The following is a 17,500-nucleotide window of genomic DNA, read 5'->3' on the forward strand; positions in this document are numbered from 1 at the left end:
CATTCACACGCACACACACACACACACACATACATTCAAATGCATGCATACATCACTTAAAAAAACACAAACATCACACACACACACCCACACAAATTCAATCAAGTACACAGCACGCGCACACACACACACACACACACACACACACACACACACACACACACACATTCAAATGCATGCACACATCACTCACAAACACACAAACTCACCCATGCAAACACACACACATACAAGCATGTGCACACATAGGGCTCAACCTGTCCCTTGGATAGTCTCTGCACGTGGCTGCACACACACACACACGCACGCACACACACACACACATTCAAATGCATGCAGACATCGCTCATAAACACAAACACACACACACACACACACACATTGCTCGCCTCACACACACACACACACACACACACACAAACAAGTCCACAGCACACACACACACACACACACACACACACATTATTCGAACACATGCTCAACACATACATACAAACCCGCACATACACACACACACACACACACACACAGACATAAATCTAACTCACAACACACATAAGCACAAACATAGCACTTACACATGCTCACACACACACACACACACACACACATTCAAATGCATGCAGACATCGCTCATAAACACAAACACACACACACACACACACATTGCTCGCCTCACACACAGACACAAACAAGTCCACAGCACACACACACACAGCACACACACACACACATATCATTCAAACACATGCTCAACACATACATACAAACCCGCACATACACACACACACACACACACACACACAAACACACAGACATAAATCTAACTCACATCACACATAAGCACAAACATAGCACTTACACATGCTCACACACACACACACACACACACACACACACACACACATTTGAACGCATGCACACATACACATCACTCAAACACACGACACACATTCAAACAAATGCGCAACACATACACAAAACACACACACACACAAACACACAAACACACATTCAAACACATGCACACCACACAGATGCATATTTGTGTTTTCATGATTTATGGGGACTCTCCATATACATAATGTATAATTTAATGTATAAAACATAACTCGTGCTGTACAGACGGTATGTGCTGTGCTCTTCCCCCAAATATACCCCTAAACCTTTTCAAAATGCTTCATTCTGTCTGATTTATGAGACGTTTTCTTCATGGAGACTAAAAAATGTCCCCACAAGGTCAAAAATGACTGGTATTGCTATACTTGAGGGGACATTTGATCCACACAATATGATGAATACCAGAACTGCACATACACACACACAAACAAACACACAGAGTCTGTCATATAACAACACAGAAAACAGCTGACACACACACACACACACACAAACACACACACACACACACACACACACACCTGCAGGCATCTGTTGTTAACTGAGTGTGGCATTTGCCTGAGTAAACACAGCAGAGACACCCAAACACAGGCAGGTTATATTCAAACATGCCACGGGATATTGCATTCTTCTGTTTGTGTTTTGTTTTTCGGAGGAAGGGATGGTTGATTTAAATGCTTCTGCAAGTTACACTGTTGCTCCACTAGGTGGCGACGGCTGGACATTTTGATAAGTGGTCATTTCAATTGTCCAAATCGTTCAAAAGATTTTTAATCATGGAATCATTCACTAAGTCGATTCATTCAAACATTGGACTGTCCTAAATAGTGAATCATTGAATCAGTCACTCAGTCGATTGATTCAAAGGTACTGATTCACTGAAGAACAAGAACAGACAGTCTTAAAAATGAGTCACTGAATCATTCACTCAGTCAAGTTATTCAAAAGAATTGATTCACTAACAATCAAAATGGGGCTCTCTTCAATAGGGAGTCATTAAATCATTCACTTTGTTGATTGATTCAAAGGAATTGATTCACTGAAGATCAAAATAGGACTGCCTTCAAAAGGGAGTCATTGAATCATTCACTCTGTCGATTGATTGAAAAGAATTGATTCACTGAAGATCAAAATAGGACTGCCTTCAAAAGGGAGTCATTGAATCAATTACTCAGTCAATTGATTTAAAAGTACTGATTCACTGAAGAACAAAACAGATTACTGTGTTATATTAGCGAGTCGTTGAATAATTCACTTAGTTGATTCATTTATACACTGAAGAACAAAATGAGACATTAAAATTGAGTCAATGAATCACTAAATTACTTGATTCGTTTAATACTGCTGATTCAGTAAATAACAAAATTTTTATATAGAGATTCATATAATGTTTTATATGATAACTGAATCATTATCTCAGTCAATTCATTAGAAAATGCTAAATCACAGAAGAACAAAATAGGACTATATGAAATAGTGAGTCACTGAATCATTCACTCAGTCTATTGATTCAAAAACACTGTTTCATTAAAGGAAAAAATGTGACTGTGTTAAATAGTGAATCACTGAATCATTCACTCAGTCGATTGATTCAAAGGTACAGATTCACTGAAGAACAAGAACAGACTGTCTTAAAAATGAATCACTGGATCATTCACTCAGTCAATTGATTCAAAAGAATTGATTCACTGAAGATGCAAGATGGTCGCTGGTTCAAGCCTCGGCTGGGTCAGTTGGTGTTTCTGTGTGGAGTTTGCATGTTCTCCCCATGTTGGCATGGGTTTCCTCAGTGTGCTCCGGTTTCCCCCACAGTCCAAACACATGTGCTATAGGGGAACTGATCAACTAAATTGGCTGTAGTGTGTGAGTGTGTGTGTGAGAGAATAAGTGTGTATGGGTGTTTCCCAGTACTGGGTTGCTGCTAGAAGGGCATCCACTGTGTAAAACATATGTTGGAATAGTTGGCGGTTCATTCCTCTGTGGGGACCCCTGATAAATAAAGGGACTAAACTGAAGGAAGATAAATAAATGAATAATAATAATAATAATAGGAAAATATAATTAGAAATCAAATATAATAGAAAATACTGTGGAGAAAAGAATCTTTGCTCTGTTCAACATCGCTTGGGGATAAGATTTTACTCTAATACTGTTGTGTCCAACTATATTTGATGTCATTTTGTTTGTCATTAGTGACACACACACACACACACACACACACACACACACACAGTAGAACTGGCTGTGTTTCACTCGCGGTGTCAGTAAATGCAGGAGAATGCAGTTTATCAGCTCTTAGAGAAAAAAATCCTCGTTAAATGATTTATTTGTTCCACTATTTGTGAGTAAATAGCTTCATTAGAACACACTGGAGCAGGAACACACACACACACACACACACACACACAGAGGGAGACAGCAGGAGGCCAGAGCGACTGCACACACATCAGCTCATAATCAGCAGTTCTGTGAACAGGTTGTAAACAGAAGAGCAGATTAGAGCATCTATGAACAGTAAAGCCTGTCAGAGCGGAGAGAATAAAAGTGCTGATGGCTGCAGAGTAAACAAGCAGACACTACAGTAAAACACTGTGCTGAACATACAGCTGACGTCTGAATTATTAGTAGCCCTGCTGTTAAATATTAATCCTACAATTTCTGTTTAACGAAGATTTTCTTCAGCACATTTATAATCATAATAGTGTTAATATCTCATCTCTAATAACTGATTTGTTTTCTCTTTGCCATGATGACAGCACATAATATTAGACTACAAATACACTAGTATTCAGCTTAAAGTGACAATTAAAGGCTTCACTAGGTTATTCAGCACTGCACACTATTATTAATGACAGTAAAAGTCACTTTTTGGAATTTTTCAAGGTTAAATGTTGTTGCAAGAAAGATCAAGATCCCACAATACAACTCAAAAGCAGAAATAAATGAGGAAAAATACAAACATCACTCACAAAATGTGGAAATCTGCTCATTTAAGAATATTTTTACCAGTGTGTGTTGGAATAAAGCTGTAACTGAGCGCTGGGTTATTGGCGGATGAGCCCTTAATGCTGACTATACTTTATAGACAGAGAGACGTCTGCTAGCAGTGTGTGTGTGCGCGTGTGTGTGTGTGTGTGTTTACTGCACTGAATAAACACACACTCCTGCTAATAGAGATAGAGACGCTTTCATACACATGACTGTTTACTCTTAGGTTCTGCTGGATGATGGAGAACACTGAGCTCTTTCAGTGGAGTAACGGTTTCACACACAGCCCTGGAGAAAGAGACTCTTAAAGCAGAGATTACACACACACACACACACACACACACACAGTACATATGCTTTACATGTACATTCATGCATACATACACACACACATACACACAGTACATATGCTTTGCATATACATACATGCATACACACACACACACACACACACACACAGAGCATATGCTTTGCATATACATACATGCATACACACACACACACACACACACACACACACACACACACACACACACAGTACATATGCTTTACATGTACATTCATGCATACACACACACACACACACACACACACACACACACACACACATACACACAGTACATATGCTTTGCATATACATACATGCATATATACACACACACACACACACACACACACACACACACACACACACACAGTACATATGCTCTACATGTACATACATGCATACACACACACATACACACACACACACACACACACACACATACACACACACATACACACACACACACACACACACACACACACACACACACACACAGTACATATGCTTTACATGTACATTCATGCATACATACACACACACATACACACAGTACATATGCTTTGCATATACATACATGCATACACACACACACACACACACACACACAGAGCATATGCTTTGCATATACATACATGCATACACACACACACACACACACACACACACAGTACATATGCTTTACATGTACATTCATGCATACACACACACACACACACACACACACACACACACACACACACACATACACACAGTACATATGCTTTGCATATACATACATGCATATATACACACACACACACACACAGTACATATGCTCTACATGTACATACATGCATACACACACACATACACACACACACACACACACACACATACACACACACATACACACACACACACACACACACACACACCTATACTCTCTTACACACGGTCACACAGTGCACAGAGCTCAGCCTGTTCTCAGAAAACACACACGGTCGTCAGAGACAGCAGCTCCAGGCATCAAGACATGCTGGATCAAACCTTTTCTGCCCTCTGTGTTTGAGCGGAGCCTTTGTGCATCTGAAAGAGGCTCTTTACTGTGCTTTCAGAGCCGTTTCTCTGCGCCGGCCAGTAGCTTTTCTTAATGTGCTTCTTTGACACTTTGATTGCACAAACAGGAAATGAGTGGAGGGAACTGGAGATTAGGAAACAGCCAGATTCAGTACCGGGATTGCTTGTTTGAACGTCACCAATCAATATTAGAGTCTTGACTTTATCACACACATTATTATATCACACAACAAATGTGGAGTTTTTAAACCCTTTTTCTGGGAGAGGAAGCGTTTATCTCTGTGTCGGTCAGTCTGATCTCTGTATTGGTTGGTCTGATCTCTGTGTCAGTCAGTCCGATCTCTGTGTCATTAGTCTGATCTCTGTGTCGGTCAGTCAGATCTCTGTATTGGTTGGTCTGATCTCTGTGTCAGTCAGTCCGATCTCTGTATCATTAGTCTGATCTCTGTGTCGGTCAGTCTGATCTCTGTATTGGTTGGTCTGATCTCTGTGTCAGTCAGTCCGATCTCTGTGTCATTAGTCTGATCTCTGTGTCGGTCAGTCTGATCTCTGTATTGGTTGGTCTGATCTCTGTGTCAGTCAGTCTGATCTCTGTGTCAGTCAGTCTAAACTGTCAGTCAGTCTGATCTCTGTGTCACTAGTCTGATCTCTGTGTTGGTCAGTCTGATCTCTTTATTGGTTAGTCTGATCTCTGTGTCAGTCAGTCTGATTTCTATGTCAGTCAGTCTAAACTGTTTGTCAGTCAGTTCGATCTTTGTGTCATTAGTCTGATATCTGTGTCGGTCAGTCTGATCTCTGTATTGGTTGGTCTGATCTCTGTGTCAGTCAGTCTGATCTCTGTGTCAGTCAGTCTAAACTGTCAGTCAGTCTGATCTCTGTGTCATTAGTCTGATCTCTGTGTTGGTCAGTCTGATCTCTATATTGGTTGGTCTGATCTCTGTGTCAGTCAGTCTGATCTCTGTGTCAATCAGTCTAATCTGTTTTTCAGTCAGTCCGATCTCTGTATTATTAGTCTGATCTCTGTCAGTCAGTCTGATCTGTTTGTCAGTCAGTTCGATCTCTGTATCATTAGTCTGATCTCTGTGTTAGTCAGTCTAAACTGTCAGTCAGTCCGATCTCTGTCTCATTAGTCTGATCTCTGTGTCTAGCAGTCTGATCTCTGTATTGGTTGGTCTGATCTCTGTGTCAGTCGGTCTGATCTCTGTGTCGGTCAGTTTGATCTCTTTCATTCATACTGATTTCTGTGTCGGTTAGTTTAAGCTCTGTTGGTCGGTCTGATCTCTGTCAGTCAGTCTGATCTATGTGTCAGTCGGTACAGTTTGTAAAGTAATATGCTCCGTATTTTAGTAGATATATCATATAAGAGACTTTCTTATCATATAAGAGGCTTTGTTTAGCAAATAAGCGGGCCTAATTGGATTTGCATTGTGAACATTATATACAAGTTAAAAACGTATTATTTTTTATTTCTTTTTTTGTTTTGTTATGACACTCACAAAGTAATTCCGCATAAATCTGCAGATTATTTACAATATTCTGAGCAAAAATAGTAAACAAATGGTGTTTCGCCCTGGTTATTGGTTTAATCAGAGGTTATCTGGGAATAGCATAGCTTGGAATGTTGCTATTGACCAATCAGAATCAAGTATCTCAGAGAGCTGCCTTTCAAAAACATTAAGAAATGTAAAACTTTTGCAAACTGTGTCATATTATATGCTAACAGTGTTTCTCCATTGTCCCCCGCAGATTTGATTATCAGGAGCTGCTCCACAACTCCACCTTCTGTCTGGTTCCCCGTGGCCGGCGTTTGGGATCCTTCCGCTTCCTGGAGTCTCTACAGGTAAAACACTCTTTAGACTCCGCTATACATTTGCGTACTTTGTTTGATGGCAAAGACGTTTAGAAAGTGACGATATATTGTGTTTATATATATAAATTTTTCAACACTCTTTACGGACTTATTCACACTGAAAGCGTCTTTGCTTCTAAACATGTTTGACGCAGCACTCAGGAATACGTTTTTAAAAGACGTAGCGCACCACAAGGTCCGCATGACGCATTATTATGAACGTGATTTAATAACGACAATAACAAACCCATTAAAAATAGGAAAACAATGTCAAATAAACGCTATTATATCTTACTATTCATTATGCAAAAAATATTTCCAGATTTTCTAACTACTATAGTAATATAAATATTCAGAAACGTCTTAAAACGTATGTGATATTTTATATTCAACTTTAAATTCTTTGCTTCTAAATATGCTTGACGCAGCGCTCAGGAATGGGTTTTAAAAAAACGCAACTCGGCACGAGGTCCACATGACGCATTATTATGAACGTGATATATATATCCAACAAGTGTTATTAAACCACAAGCAACAGCAATGGAAAATTACTGCTACACAACATTGTCCAGAGACACAATACAGATCTCGAAATGGAGACATTCTCTAATCTCTTAGTCATGAAAACAAGTGTCGATTGAACCCACAGTCATAAGATCATAACAATATGGAAAAATAATGAAGCAATAATTATATTGAAATATTAATAATGAAATATAAAAACATGATAAAATCATTCATTCATTCATTTTCTTGTCAGCTTAGTCCCTTTATTAATCTGGGGTCGTCACAGCGGAATGAACCGCCAACTTATCCAGCCAGTTTTTACACAGCGGATGCCCTTCCAGCCGCAACCCATCTCTGGGAAACATCCATACACACACTCATACACTGCGGAAAATTTAGCCTACCCAAGTCACCTGTACCGCATGTGTTTGGACTGTGGGGGAAACCAGAGCACCCGGAGGAAACCCACGCGAAGGCAGGGAGAACATGCAAACTCCACACAGAAATGCCAACTGAGCCGAGGTTCGAACCAGTGACCCAGCGACCTTCTTGCTGTGAGGCGACAGCACTACCTACTGCGCCACTGCCTCGCCCAACATGATAAAATAACAAATAATAATCGATAATAATAATCAAATCATTAACTAATGATCAATAAAATGATGTATTGATAATTATATTAATGACTAATGATCATATGATTAAATAAAATATTTAAATGAAGAAAAAATTTATAAAAACAAATGAAAATAAAACACAAGACAAATGAATGGTTGTTTTCTTGAAACAAAACACACATAAGTGTGCTACAAGGATTCTTCCACATTCTTTGCTGTTTGCACTGTTGTCTGTTTTAGGCACCATTGTGCAGTTATTCATTTGTTACGTTTAGTAACAACTCGACCTCATCGTCTGTCCACAAAAATACCTCTCTTGCTTTCTTTGCCATCGCGTTCGTTGTTCAACCACCGTTTGTTGACTAACAATAACCAAATGCAGAGCGAGACACATGCTTCCTGTTTAAGCTGCGGGCACACTGGGCTTTTCTCCCCATAGACTTCCATTCATACGCACACGAATGCGTCAGACCGGAAATGCAAGGTCATGCGTCAAGTTTTGCAAGTTGCTGCAGTGCAAAGTTCAAGCTTGGTGAACTCTGACCTGCAAAATCGCATCACTTGACTGCGTGAGACCAATCAAGGATCAAAACACGAGCTCTCTGGACAGAAATTTAAAATATGCAGCAATCACTCGCTTTTTTAAATGTCTAAAAGGCTTGTTTAATCCTGCCCCTTTTCACAGCGCCGCATGACAGAATATCGCATTATCAAACTCTAATAGGACTGCAGCTTTATACTAGAATGGGCATGCCCAGAGTGGTCGAATGGTCACCTGATACATGGTTTTGGTGGCGTAGTGTGGATGGAGATATGTTCAGAAACGCTAGGTGAAACACTAGTGTGGACACGGATCGGTTTTGATCTAAAACGCCGTTTTAAAACTAAAACGCACAAGTGTAGACGGGCCTCAGATCCTTGGTTAGATTCTTAAGGCCCCTAACACCCCCTTGCGACAGTAGGCATGGTCGTAAATTTGTTGACTACTTGAAAAGACATCTTTCTTTTCTAGGGATATAAAGTAAAGCCACTGCACTGTTCAGCTCTACAGCATGCTTGAATGTTGGTGTATATTTTTCAGATGTTTGCTGAATCGTGAGCTGACCAGTAGCTTTTAATATGGAGGCTGCTTTTCTGATGGGAATACTTATTGTTGAGCTAAAAAAAAACTAAATAAAACTAAATAAATAAATAAATAAAAACCTTTAAAATACCATAGGAAAGATATAACACAACATTTTAGCAGTTTTAAAACCTTGACTTTTCCAAACCATGGTAAACCGTGAAACGGGTTATCATCCCATGCCCACTGAAAACTCAATCCATACAGCTCTGCTTCAGCCAGGCTTTAGAGATGTGAGAAAGCAGTCTGCTCTCCACATAAACAGCACATGAGCCGGCCAGTGGAAACACTTCCCCGGTGCGTTTATTCTAGGCTGTGCTGGCGGTTTTAGTGAAAGCACCGGAAGCTGAATGGATGAATCCACAGAGTTGGGGTTTGGCAGTGAATCGGCCTCACGCTGACTCCTCGCTCTGCCGTATAAACCCCTGTCTGAGCTCCACATCGCTTTCTTTCTTTAGACGTGGCCAAAGCCACTGAAAGAACTGCCAATTACTTGCTCTGCTGAAAGTTCTGGAACAGAGACTCTCCAATAGCAGTTCGAGCAGGACTGGGTGGGGGTAGAGTTAGGCATTTAGAGGTGGCCGACGGTGGACTATATTGGATCAAAGGGAGCGGATTGTTTTGGCGCTGCATAATGCCAAATTCTGATTATTATCCATTTACATAAAATTGTATTGAATGAATTTACATTACTGACACAGAGATCAGACTGATGACAATAAAATCAGACTGGCAGATACAGAGATCAGACTGACCAACACAAAGATCAGACTGACCGACACAAAGATCAGACTGACTGACACAGAGATCAGACTGACTGACACAGAGATCAGACTGACCGACGCAGAGATCAGACTGACCGACACAAAGATCAGACTGACCGACGCAGAGATCAGACTGACCGACACAAAGATCAGACTGACCGACACAAAGATCAGACTGACCTACACAAAGATCAGACTGACCTACACAAAGATCAGACTGACCGACACAGAGATCAGACTGACCAACACAAAGATCAGACTGACCTACACAAAGGTCAGACTGACCGACACAGAGATCAGACTGACCGACACAAAGATCAGACTGACCTACACAAAGATCAGACAGACTGACACAGAGATCAGACTGATGCAAATAAAATCTGGAGGATACAAAGATCAGGCTGATGACAATAAAATCAGACTGGTGGATACAGAGATCAAACTGACCAACACAGTGATCCCACTGACCGACACAAAGATCAGACTGACTGACACAGAGATCTGATTGACTGACAACAAAATCAGACTGGCTAAAACAGCGATTAAACTGACTGACACAGAGATCAGATTCACTGACACAGAGATCGGACTGACTGGCAAAAAAAATCAGACTGGCAAATATAGAGATCAGACTAACTGACAACAAAACCAGACTAGTGGATACAGAGATTAGACTGACCGAGACAGAGATCAGACTGACCGACACAGAGATCATAATGACTGACACTGAAAACATATTGACCAACACAGAGGTCAGACTGACTGATACAGAGATTAGACCGACTGACACAGAGATCAGACTGACCGACACAGAGATCATAATGACTGACACTGAAAACATATTGACCAACACAGAGGTCAGACTGACTGATACAGAGATCAGCTTGACGGACACAGAGATCAGACTGACTGACACAGAGATCACACTGACCGACACATAGATCAGACTGACTGACACAGATCAGCCTGATTGACAACAAAATCAGATTCACTGACACAAAGATCAGACTAACTGACAACAAAATCAGACTGGGCAATACAAAGATCAGACTGACAACACAGAATTCAGATTGACCAAATTAGAGATCATAACGACTGACACTGAGAACATATTGACCAACAAAGAGATCAGACTGACTGGCACAGAGATCAGACTGACTGACACAAATATCACATTGACCGACACAGGGATCATATTGACTGACACATAGATCTGACTGACCAAAACAGAGATCAGACTGACTGACGCTGAGATCAAATCGTCTAACACAAAGATCAGACTGACTGACAACAAAATCAGACTGGTGGATACAGAGATCAGACTGACTGACACAGAGATCAGACGGACTGACACAGAGATCAGACTGACTGACACAGAGATCAAAATGACCAACACTGAGATCAGACTGACCGACACAAAGATCAGACTGACTGACAACAAAATCAGACTGGTGAATACAGAGATCAGACTGACTGACACAGAGATCAGACGGACTGACACAGAGATCAGACTGACTGACACAGAGATCAAAATGACCAACACTGAGATCAGACTGACCGACACAGAGATCAGACTGACTGACATAGAGATCAGACTGACCAACAAAGAAATCAGACTGACTGACACAGAGATCAGACTGACCAACACTGAGATCAGACTGACTGACACAGAGATCACACTGACCAACAACAAAAAAACAGTCCAATCTAAACATAGATCAGACAGACTAAATCTGATCTCTGTGTTGGTCTGTCTGATTTCTGTGTTAGTCAGTCTGATCTCTGTGTTGGACAGTCTGATCTCTGTATCAGTCAGTGAGATCTCTGTGTCCATAAATCAAATCCCTGTGTAGGTCAGTCTGATCTCTGTGTCGGTCAGTCTGATCACCTGCTGCAGTCTTCTGCATCTCTGACTCTGTTTATGATGAAAGTGTGTCTGCTGGAGGGTCTGTGTTTGATCTCAGCTTCATACTCTCTTGTGATTTAATTAAAAGCCTCACTGTAGAGCGGAATATGAGCTGCATGGCGAAAAGATGGAGAAAAAAGGCAAACAAGGAATCTTGGAGGAAAAGTAGAGCAGCATCAGACTGGAATAGTAAACAAGAGGGAAGGCGAGCAGCTTCAATAAATGATGGAGCGCTGCGTCTGCTCTTCCAGGAGAAATGAAGACGCGTCTGGAGGAGCTCTGGAGACGTCTTACACATCCAAACAGCCTTCTCATCATCACAAGCTCTAGATTCTGTCTCAAATCCTCACCAGAAGGGAACAGCCACATGCACCGTGTCTGTATTTCAGTGCATTTCGGCTGAACTCTGCCTAATAAAACACTATTAGTCACCAGTGATGCATTTTAACAATGTCTGAGAATGTAATATACAAAAATGGGTTCATCAAATCAATATTTTAGGGTTAAATCTGTTGTCAACAACCATAAATAGTATTTTCTACTATACAGTACATACACTCACTGGCCACTTTATTAGGTACACCTGTCCAACTGCTCGTTAAAGCAAATTTCTAATCAGCCAATCACATGGCAGCAGCTCAATGCATTTAGACATGTAGACATGGTCAAGACGATCTGCTGAAGTTCAAAGCGAGAATCAGAATGGGCAACAAAGGGGATTTAAGTGACTTTGAACGTGGCATGGTTGTTGGTGCCCGACTGCTCTGAGTATTTCAGTAACTGCTGATCTACTGGGATTTTCACCCACAACCATCTCTAGGGTTTACAGAGAATGCTCCGACAAAGAGGAAATATCCAGTGAGCGGCAGTTCTGTGGGCGCAAATGCCTTGATGATGCCAGAGGTCAAAGGAGAATGGCCAGACTGGTTCCAGCTGATAGAAAGGCAACAGTAACTCAAATAAGCACTCGTTACAACCGAGCTCTGCAGAAGAGCATCTCTGAACACACAACACGTCCAACCTTGAGGCGGATGGGCTACAGCAGCAGAAGAGCACACCGGGTGCCGCTCCTGTCAGCTAAGAACAGGAAACTGAGGCTACAATTCACACAGACTCACCAAAACTGGACAATAGAAGATTGGAGAAACGTTGCCTGCTCTGATGAGTCTCCATTTCTGCTGACACATTCAGCTCAGAATTTGCCCTCAACAACATGAAAGCATGGATCATCCTGCCTTGTATCAGCGGTTCAGGCTGGTGGTGGTGGTGTAATGGTGTGGGGGAGATTTTCTTTGGGTCCATTAGTACCAATTGAGCATCAACGCCACAGCCTACCTGAGTATTGCTGCTGACCATGTCCATCCCTTTATGAGCACAGTGTCTCCATCTTCTGATGGCTACTTCCAGCAGGATAACGCAGCATGTCATAAAGCTCAATCATCTCAGACTGGTTTCTTGAACATGACGATGAGTTCACTGTACTCAAATGGCCTCCACAGTCACCAGAGCTCAATCCAATAGAGCAGCTTTGGGATGTGGTGGAACGGGAGATTGGCATCATGGATGTGCAGCCGACAAATATGCAGCAACTGTGTGATGCTATCATGACAATATGGAGGAAAATCTAATAAGTTGAATAAGTTGGCGGTTCATTCCGCTGTGGCAACCGCTGATTAATAAAGGGACTAATCTGAAAAGAAAATAAATGAATGAATGAATGCTTGAGTAAAAATTATTTCTGTAATCATTTTCTGCAGGCCCGCTGTATGTGTGTGTATATGTGTGTGTATATGTGTGTGTTTTTAATTGCTGTTAATTATAACCTGTGCTGTGGTTTTTGTCCCGCAGGCCGCCTGCATCCCGGTGTTGCTTAGCAACGGATGGGAGCTTCCCTTCTCTGATGTCATCCAGTGGAATCAGGCCGTTGTCGAGGGTGACGAACGGCTGCTGCTGCAGGTAACGCTGCTCACCTGAGAGATGCATGGAAACAGACCATAATTACAGCACACACCTGTGGATGACAACTCATATCATATGATCATATGGAGCATAAGGGCTTTATAATGTTATCTGCTGGCCCTTCCAGGGTTTCCCAGCAATGTATCTATTAAAGTAGAACTTCTGTTCTCTAAAATCAAAAAATTTCAAATAAAATAACAGTAAATAAACGAATGAATAAAATTAAATTAAAATTAAATTCAATTTAATTTATAGAGTCCAGCAGACCCCAGATCAGGCCCTTCATGGCCCTTCAGGCCCTTCATGGTAGAATTTAACTCTAACATAATGTATGTATATATATATATATATATATATATATATATATATATATATATATATATATATATATATATATATATATATATATATATATATATATAAATCAATTAAATAAATACAAATAAAATAATATTAATTAAATAAGTAAACAAAATTAATATAATTAAATAAATATTTAATTCAATTAAACTTATACAGTTTAACAGAAAATGTTTATTAGATAGAATTTAAATAAAATAAAATATGTTTAAAATAAATAAAAAATAAATGAAATACAATAAAATAATTAGAATTAATAAAAATAAATAAATATTAAATTAAATTCAACTTATACGCAATTTAGCAGACAATATGTTTAACATTAAAATAAAATAAAAATAAATTAAATAAATACAAATGAAATGATAATAATACAATAATATTGAATGAATAAATTAAATAAAATTGTGAATGAATGCTTGAATGAATGAATTAATGAATGTAATTATTAAAATTAAATAAAATATGTTTAAACAATAATGTAAAAATAAATTAAATATATACAAATAAAATATTATTAAATAACTGAATGAATTAAATTGAATTAAATTAAATTAAATTAAATTAAATTAAATTAAATTAAATTAAATTAAATTAAATTAAATTAAATTAAATTAAATTAAATTAAATTATGAATGAATGAATGAATAAATTAATGTAATTATTAAAAATAAATAAAATATGTTTAAACAATAATGTAAAAAAATACAAATCAATAAATACTAATCAAATAATAATAAATAACTGAATAAAATAAAATAAAATTAAATTAAATTTTAACTTAAATTTTGACTTATGTACATACCAAGCAATGTGTCTATTGAAGTAGAATTTAACATTAAAAAAAATTAATAAATACAATAATATTAAAGAAGTACAATAATATAAAATATTTGAAGGAATAAAATAAAATATAATAAAATTCAAATAAAATAATATAAAATTAAATAAATTAAATTAAATTAAGCTCATGCAGAGTGCAGCAGAGCCCAAATTATCAGTATTATATGTGCTGTTACAGACTGTGATTCGGGACTGATATTATTGTGTTGTTCAGGTGCCGTCGACGGTGCGAGCGGTGGGAATAGACAGAGTTCTGGCTCTCAGACAACAAACACAGACGCTCTGGGATGCTTATTTCTCCTCCGTGGACAAGATCGTCCTCACCACGCTGGAGGTGCATTTATAATAATCGTCTAAAATCATTGCTTTTTATATATTATTAATATTTCTTTAATAAATTATTATTATTTATCATTATAATTATTTCAAATCACTAAAATGTCAATAAAAGTCACTTTGTTAAACTGTAGAGTTGAATTTTCAACATCAAACATTGACAGAGCAGAGATCAACATCCCATAATGCAATTCACCACCGTAAATAAACCCAGAAAACATCAAATACAGAAACTTTGCACTTTTTACAGTGTAAATATTAATATTTATATCAATAGTTAAACACAAGTATAGCATCTAAAACAAAATATAAAAAGTACATGTATTACAACAAATAATGATAATACATTTTAAAAAATTACATGTTTATTAATGTTAAATAACACTGTAAATATTAAATCAACCTGGTATTTTAGTGTACAGTCCCTGTGTCTGAGGAAAATATAGTGCCACTGCGCCCTCTGCTGGCCGACAGCTGCAAATGCATATAATGCTGAGTTGTTTTGAAGCAATATCAGGTCAAATATGGACAAAACAAACAGCTGGGATCAAATAAAATCTGATTTATTTAATAAAATGTAACCGTTTGTGCATATTTTACAGTAAAATCTAGAAGGGATACCGCTGCAGATACTCACATCAATACAGCATCATTTGCGTGACTCTGAACACCAATAATTCATATTGTTTACATTACTGTAAGGGTTGGGTTTAGAGTTAGGATTGAGGTAGACATTAATATAATACAAGTAATGGATAATTTAATAAGTAACATGAATAATGCTCGTTTTATTTACTGTTTTTACATGTTTAGGGTAGGAGTAGACATTAATATTATACAAAAAAATCTTTAATTTGATAAATAATATGAATATTACTCTGTATAAATACTGTTTTTACATTACTGTGAGGGATTTGGTTGAGGTTTTAAGGATGGGGTATAGGGTAAACGCTAATAAAATATAATACCTGTGTAATTTAATATATTATATGAACATTACTCTGTATAATTACTGTTTTTACATTACTGTGAGGGCTGGGTTTAGGGGTAGATGTTATTAATATACAATAAATGTGTCATTTATTAAATAATATGAATAATCCTCTGTATAATTACCTTATTTTTCATTATTGTGAGGTTTAGGGTTGGGGTGAGGGTGGAGGTTGATAACATAACATGGGTAATTTAATTTAATATATATTATTATGTGTACAAATGTGTGTCAGATCATCAAGGACAGAGTGTACTCACACATCTCCAGAAATAAGCTGATGTGGAATGCCTTACCTGGAGGACTGCTGGTGCTGCCCGAGTTCTCCACACACCTGGCGCATTACCCCTTCTACTACCTACACCTGGGTGAGGCGCATTCATTTACACTGCTTTTGTCCTGCATGACGTCATGACTTTTATTCGGTTGTTATCATATCAAGTACATATAAAAATCAAAACTAACCATATTGATTTTGTTAGCTTACATTGCTAGTTTGACGCTAAACAAAACATACTTAACCCCGCCCCCCCAACTCCCGAACTTCTGACTGAAACGCCTACTTTACCAAATCCAATCAGCTTGCAGTATATAACATGCCACGCCCACTTTTCGCTCATTTAATATTGAGGATTGTCTACAGTTATGCTGTTTTCTTCTGTTCAGGGATCAGTCCTGGTCTGGAGTTTACCGCGGTAATTCACGCCACCTCACCGCTGGTCTCTCAATCTCAGCCAATCATGAAGCTGCTTCAGGTCGTCTCCAAGTCTAAATACTGCTCACAGGTATGGCTCATTTACATACAGAGACATGCATGCTTTTCCTACAGCCCAGAAGTCTGCTGGAATTATAAGTGTAGCTTCCATTAATGCTGAACACAATCAGTCAAATGTTTGAGGAAATTGCGTATGAGCTGTCATTGTTTACGCAAGTTCCTTAAAGCTTTTTTGTATTTATTATTTATTGCATTTTT

At 38.6% G+C, this 17,500-nt stretch overlaps 1 protein-coding gene across 6 annotated transcripts in view; it reads left to right on the plus strand.

Moving 5' to 3' along the window:
• Positions 1–17,500, plus strand: part of ext1c (exostoses (multiple) 1c) — a 97,650-nt gene that overhangs the window by 75,561 nt on the left and 4,589 nt on the right. For all 6 annotated transcript variants that reach the window (XR_015515895.1, XR_015515896.1, XM_087294382.1 and 3 more), the window contains 5 exon segments: positions 7,019–7,112; positions 13,887–13,994; positions 15,415–15,534; positions 16,763–16,895; positions 17,194–17,312. Coding sequence is in view for 4 of the 6 variants with exons in the window: in XM_087294382.1 (XP_087150508.1) it covers positions 7,019–7,112; positions 13,887–13,994; positions 15,415–15,534; positions 16,763–16,895; positions 17,194–17,312 (574 nt within the window). In the remaining 2 variants the exon portion in view is untranslated.

The sequence above is a fragment of the Danio rerio genome, chromosome 19, assembly GCF_052040795.2.
Source record: "Danio rerio strain M-AB ecotype USA chromosome 19, GRCz13ab, whole genome shotgun sequence".
In the NCBI taxonomy this organism is placed as follows: domain Eukaryota; kingdom Metazoa; phylum Chordata; class Actinopteri; order Cypriniformes; family Danionidae; genus Danio; species Danio rerio.